General features: G+C 39.0%; 1 protein-coding gene across 4 annotated transcripts in view; it reads left to right on the top strand.

Annotated features, from left to right (window-relative positions):
* dnajc24 (DnaJ (Hsp40) homolog, subfamily C, member 24) overlaps window positions 1-7,092 on the top strand; it is a 33,556-nt gene that overhangs the window by 1,825 nt on the left and 24,639 nt on the right. For 2 of the 4 annotated variants that reach the window (XM_030137249.1, XM_030137246.1), the window contains exons 2-3: window positions 1,243-1,349; window positions 3,004-3,139. In XM_030137249.1, coding sequence (XP_029993109.1) covers window positions 1,248-1,349; window positions 3,004-3,139 — 238 coding nt within the window. In that variant the 5' untranslated portion in view covers window positions 1,243-1,247. Of the gene's footprint in view, window positions 1-1,225; window positions 1,350-3,003; window positions 3,140-7,092 lie in introns of all 4 variants that reach the window. The other 2 variants (XM_030137247.1, XM_030137248.1) reach the window with 2 other exon arrangements.

Here is a 7,092-nt window from a genome sequence, read left to right as displayed (position 1 = left end):
GCCCAAAACACTTAGAAGCTTGTTCCTGTCAACAATCAGCAGTCTTGTTGTCCAGCCTCTGTCACCAGGGCCTTAGTTAAGGTCTTAATGGTAAAAGTGAACTTTGGTCACTAAGCTGCTCACTAAACTCATGTTATTTAATTGTAAAGTGCAATTTGTCTGTATTTATTAATGCATCATCTTAAACTGTAGCTTTTCAGCCAAAGAGCCTCCTCCTATTTCAGATGTATCTAACTCGGTATTATTCTAATGTAATGAATGTTGATAGAAGTCTTCTGTTCCTTACACATATACATCGGAGTTGGAGATAGTATATTGATGTATAGCAATATTTAATATAGATTTATAATAATTCGGCAATTTAACTTCTAAATGGTGCGCTGTTGTCATTGCTGTTATGAACTGATGAGCTTAAGTTTAATTGAAAATGTGTAGTTGACCTATTTAATCAGTAGTTTTGAACCTTCTGTGTCAGAGGTGTCAAACTTATTTTAGTTCAGGGGCCACATTCAGCCAAATTTGATCTCCAGTGGGCTGGACCAGTAAAACAAAAAAATAAAAATCTATAAATAATGACAACTCCAAACTTTTCTCTATGGTTTAGAATGAAAAAGTAAGATTACAATATGAAAACGTTTGCATCTACAAACTGTCCTTTAAAAAATGCAAATAACCCCAACAACCATGAACAAACTGATTTTTTTTTTTAAAGAAAAATAAATGCAATTTCAACAGTATTGTGCCTCAGTTTATTATTACCCAACTTACAGATCACAGTGGATCTACAAATACACAAAAAATTTAGTAACAGGCAGAATATTGTTAAAATCACATTCACTTCTCTTAAGACATTTCAGGTTGTTCACATTTGTTCAGGTTATTCACATTTTTTTGTTAAAGGATAGTTTGTAAATGTAAACATTTTCATACAATGTTACTTTTTTACACTAAAACAAAGAGAAACATTTGGAGTAGTCAATATTTATAGTTTATTATGTTATTATTTTATTGGTCTGATCCACTTTAGATCATACTGGTCTGAATGTGGAACCTGAGCTAAAATAATTTTAACACATTTAATTGTTAATCTCATGTATAATTTTTGCATTGCACAAATTCATCTCATGGGCTGGATTGGCCCCTTTGGCAGGCTGGTGTTGGCCCATGGACCGTATGTTTGACACCCCAGATCTATATCTTGTGTTTGGACTTTCTCTGTCTCTCATAAACATATTGTTGCAGCAGGTATGTGTGAGTCAGTAGAGACAGACCTGTATGCTGTACTGGGAGCCAGCCCATCAGAGTCAGTCCAGCAGCTTCGACGCAGATACCAGCAGCTGGCCTTAAAGGTAAAACTTCTCTAATGACATTAATGGGCATGTAATCACTTCCAAAACAGCTGCAATGTTGTGCAGAAAGTAGATAAAAACAATTCTGCAAATCTCATAATCCAATATTTTATTCACAATAAAACATAAAAAGGATATAAAATGTTTTATTTGAGAAAGGGAAAAAAACACATAAATTTGACTTTGATGATACCCTTCCTCAACATAAAAGTTACTAAGTATAGTAAGAGTTAACTTTTTAGAGATCCTTGACTCACAGAACAGCAACACTACAAACATGATGATTTTATGAAATCTGATGTGTTGCTGTTGATGAGATTACCAGGACATTGCTTTGCTAGGTCAATACATTTCTGGTAATAAAAGTTCCTGGGAATGTTGGTGGAAAAGGGGCTATACAGGGGTTGGACAAAATAATGGAAACACCTTCACCTCAAGATGATAATGCCCCAGTCCATACAGCTAGAATTGTTAAAGAATGGCATGAGGAACACTCTAACAGGGCTCGTGACTGCGACTGAATTACGGTCACATGCGCCTGAGAATTTTGGTAGTGCGACTGTTTTTGAGATTACGATCGCACGGTGCGCCAATAAAAAAATGAGCGAAAATTAATACGTGCGCCTAGAATAGTGGCTGCAGAAGTAACTCGTCAGCTGAAAATAAACAAGCTCCACGCCCCGCTGACTGAAGCGGAAAATCTAGTCCCCGCCCCCTCGCGTGCGCATCTCTGCGGATGGTCCAACACTGCATGACTTCGATGCACTGCCAGCGGTCAGGAAGTACCTACACTCTGGCACCAGGTCAAGGAGGCCTGACTTCAGGCGTCGTGGTGCAGACCACAGTGACTAAGGGGCACCAGGTCAAGGAGACCTGACTTCAGGCGTGGTGTAGACCACAGTGACTAAGGGCCTTTAGGCCATGAAATAAAAAAGTTGGTTGTTGCAAATAATGGTGTGATTCGTCTTTCTTCTCCAAGAACCAACTAAAGTATATACCACACATTGACAATTGTTTTGCACCTGTGTCAATGTAAGCTTTTTCTTTCATACTCTATTCAAATACTTTATTCTAGGTTGTTAACATTGCTTAAATACATATAGGAATATTACTTGGTATGGCCAAGAGTTTTGCTTGTTCTCCAAATTTTTTATATAATAGTGGTGTGCCTAGATTTTAGCCTGTGCTCCTAACTTTTTAGGGTTAGGAGCACAGTGCTCCTAGGTCAAAAAGTTCATTTTGAGCCATGTTCTTATGAAGTTGAGCATCTCGTATGGCCGGCACAGTCCCCAGACCTCAACATTATTGAGCATTTATGGTCAGTTTTAGAGATTCAAGTAAGACGTCGATTTCCACCGCCATCGTCAGTAAAAGAGTTGGAGGGTATTCTAACTGAAGAATGGCTTAAAATTCCTTTGGAAACAATTCACAAGTTGTATGAATCAATACCTCGGAGAATTGAGGCTGTAATTGCCGCAAAAGGCGGACCTACACCATATTAAATTATATTTTGTTGATTTTTTAAGGTGTTTCCATTATTTTGTCAATCCCCATTAGATTTCCATTCTGTATACATAATTATTATTGTAGTTACTTTACTTGTGTTCTCATCCAATAAGTGATTCTAATTATTGTTTTTTTGGTGTGAGCACAGTTTCACCCTGATCGTCTCAAAGGACAGAGTTCTACAGAAGCAGAGTCAAATAAGAGGAACTTTCTAGAAGTCGATGCAGCCTGGAGGATCCTTAGTGACCAGAACAGCAGGATGCAATATGACCTGCACAAGAGAGGTAGCACCACCCCTGAGTTATAACCACACTTATAACCACACCTAAACCTATGCTATCACCACACCTACGCTATAGCCACACCTACGCCATAATCAGACCTACACTATAACCACACCTACGCCATAACCACACCAACACTATAACCAAACTTACACTATAACCACACCTATACCCACACTGTAACCATAACTATAACCACATATATGTTATAACTACATCTATAACCATGTCTACGCTATAACCACACCTATAGTCACACCTCCACTATAACCACACCCACACTACAATCACACCTATGTTATAACCACATTTACATTATAACCACACCTACACTATAAACACGCGTATAACCACACCTACACTGTAACCACACCTATAACCACACCTATATAATGTAACCACACCTACACTGTAACGACACCTACACTATAACCACACCTATACTATAACCACATTTACGTAATAACCACACCTACACTGTAACCACAGCTACACTATAACTACACCTACACTACAACCACACTTAACTAAAACCACACTCACATCCACATTATAACCACACTTACACTATAACCACACTTTTGCCAAAACCACACCTACACTATAATCACGCCAGTAACTACACCTACATTGTAACCGTACTTGCTCCATAACTACACCTGGATTATTTTATAATGTATGAAAAACTTAAAGTTCTGAAAGGGTTTTCTTCTTATAACTAACTGTATTAGTCTTTCCAGCATTAACAAATGCCTTATGGAAATTTTTAATGGCTTTTAAAAGTGCTGGATGTGTCAAACCCTGATAAAATCAGGCATTGTCAGAAACCTTTGTTTTTATTAGAAATTGGATTTGGCCAAGTTACCTTTACCATCTGTAAATCATCATTGGTTGTGTGTACATGATACACGATACAGGAAATCCCAATGATTGGAAACCATTGGGTGCAGAGCTACACAATTTTGCCCAAAAATGAAATCCCGATTTTTTTTTTTTAATTTTTAAATTTTTTTTTATCCTCTAAAAACTCGATTCTTGGGTAAAACTACAAAAGACAACAGTAGTCGGCATGTTGTTTTCATGAGCACCCTGCAATGCAAGGCACTGCTCCCTTCCTCAGATCTGGGATGGTATCACAGAATCCCCAAAAATTCTGTGATGAGCCCACATAGGGCTGGGCGATAAAACAGTAACAATATATAACGTGATCTACCTTTTCCTCAATAGAAATATGAGACATGCTCGATACAATTTTGATAGAAATCATTTGTCTATGTTTTGACAGACATAAGAACAGCCAATCATAATTAAGTAGTGCCGTACCAAACCAATCACGCGAGAGCCATGGCAAATTAGATTGACGTGCACAGCACAGGCATAAGAGCAGTTGCAGCACACACACTGTTTGGGCTGCAGTGGGAGATAATGAGCATTCTCTCAGGAGAAAATGTGACTGAGAACTCGGGCAACCGGGTTACTGAAAAGTAGGGTATGAACTGTCTTGGTTCAGGGCTTTTAATACAATACGGATGTGTGCTGAACACAAACACTCGCAGCGGTAAAGTTGAGAAGGGATTGACAGATTCGTACTTCCCGGCTCAATAGATCATTGGTCAATAATCCTTGACACATAAATGATGGCTCTATGCCGCTTTGGTAACACAGAGATGCTACTACAACCCCGTTTTCATCCACAGGAACGGTCCTTAATGATCGGTAGATGGCATTGCCTTGAATGTGGAGCCAGTTAGTGAGCGCGAGTTTAGGAACTGTCTGCAAAGTGCTAATCGGAAAATTTCTACATATTTAAAATTCAATAACTTTGCTTCTACTCAGTGAAATGGCACTAGATTAATCTCACACAACCATGAACCCCTTCTGCACGCATTACACCACTCAGATAGGGCAAATATCATACACAGATTAGCGAAAATATAATATGAGGTACATCTCTGTATTTAAGTGGGTCTATATAGTGTGTCAACAAATGATATATTGTTTGCTTATTTGTTTAAACAGTTGTGTAATGTTCTTCAGCACATCTGTCATGTTCAACCTCTGACAGAAAATAAGTCATATTTAAATGAAAAATAACCTTCTGATGTCTTCGCCACTAACTTATCAGTAACAGAAAATTTAAGCATGACAAAAATAGTGATTTGATGTATATCGTGGTACATATCAATATCGTCTGATATGAAAAAAAAAAAAAATCGTGTGACAGGCATCAGTCTCGGGTGCGTGCGTGGACCATGTAAGATGAGTGATCCCCACGCAGTTATATTTGAACTGGGGGAACCACACTTGGAGGACACCAACGCAGGACACGCTAGAGGGATTATATGTCTGGGCTGGCCTGGGAACGCCTCGGGATTACCCTGGAGTTGGTGGATGTGGCTGGGGAGAGGGCTGTCTGGGCTACTCTACTGAGGCTACTCCCCTCCCCCCTCCCCTCCCCCCTCCCCTTCTCCCTCCCCCCCAGACCCGGTTCAGAAGAAGATGGTATGGTATAGATCTGTGCGTGGACAACGTAAGATGACTGATCCCCATGCAGTTATATTTGAATTAGGGGATTTGTGCATGGACCACAGTTTACATTGCTATCATTACTGCAGACCTATCACAGATTCTGTGAAAGACCACTCTCACAGTTAGGAGGAGGTGCCTACAGTAGCCCAGAGTTGCATGAGAGAGATGAATTCGATTTGATGATTCTTTTTTAAAAATCATTCTAATTAAAAAATTTGACTTCAATTTAAAATCGATTAATCATGTAGCCCTAATTGGGTGTTATTTTACGGTTTCAGGTAGATAGAAATGTAACTGAAACTGTACTGAGTGACAGTGTAGCTTTGTGTACTCAGGCTTTCTAAATCACTAGAGGGCATACTAGAGCTTCACAGTGAGGAAAGATGAAAAGGGTGAAATGTATCCAGCAGATTGAAAATGAACCCAAAAGATTAAAAAAGAAAAAAAAAAGAAATCTTAAGCCAGACAAATTTTGCTCTACCAGATGTTACCACTAGCTTTTACATTTCCCCTTGGCAGATCCAGCAGGAAGGGATGAGACTGTCCGAGCCTGAGTAAGAATGTAATGATTCCAGTCCTTTAGGTGATTGAATCCACCTCTACTACAGCAGAACTACCTGGAATCTGTCTGTTTTGCCTCATCTACATTATTTGCTCCCCTACCTTTTTTTTTGTTTTTTTTTTTAAACTTGCATTGTAGATCTGGAGGCTCTAAACTACTGCACTACCAAAATACTGACAGTCCTTCATTCACTTTTACATTTCAAAGTGCCAGGTTAAAGACTGTTTTCTTTTGTTATAAATAATTAGTTATGATATTTGTTTCACACTACTAATAATAACAAACTCATAATCTGTAATAGTGATTAATTTAAAACAATGATGTATACTTTCCCTCTAAAGAATATTTATTGTATATTATGTTTATGTGTTTATGTTTATGCATTTGGCAGATGCTTTTTTCCAAAGCAACTTACAGGGGAAAACCAATTAATCACTCAATCAATCAAATTTTATTTATATAGCGCCAGATCGCAACAAAAAAGCTATCTCATGACACTTTATATATAGAGTTGGTCAAAAACCAGACTAAGCCAATTTACAGAAACCCAACAGAATCCTCCAGGAGCAAACACTTGTGACTGGTGACAGTGGCAAAGAAAAACTTCCCTTTAACAGGCAGAAACCTCGAGCAGACCCAGACTCCTGGAGGATGGCCGTCTGCCTTGACCAGTTGGGGTTAAAGAGAGAGGGTAAAGAAAGAGAGAGCGATAGAGATAGAGACTGGGGGAGAGGGGGAGAAGGGGAGAAGGGGGTAGTAGGGGGAGACACATGGAGGCAGTTGAGGATAGGTGAGTGATGATGATGAAGGCAGGAGTGAGGCAGGACCACCGCAGCAGGTCCAGAGATAATCCTGGGAAAAT

The sequence above is a fragment of the Sphaeramia orbicularis genome, chromosome 6, assembly GCF_902148855.1.
Source record: "Sphaeramia orbicularis chromosome 6, fSphaOr1.1, whole genome shotgun sequence".
Taxonomy (NCBI): domain Eukaryota; kingdom Metazoa; phylum Chordata; class Actinopteri; order Kurtiformes; family Apogonidae; genus Sphaeramia; species Sphaeramia orbicularis.
The sequence above is the reverse complement of the archived record's forward strand: the minus strand, read 5'-3'. Positions and strand labels throughout refer to the sequence as shown.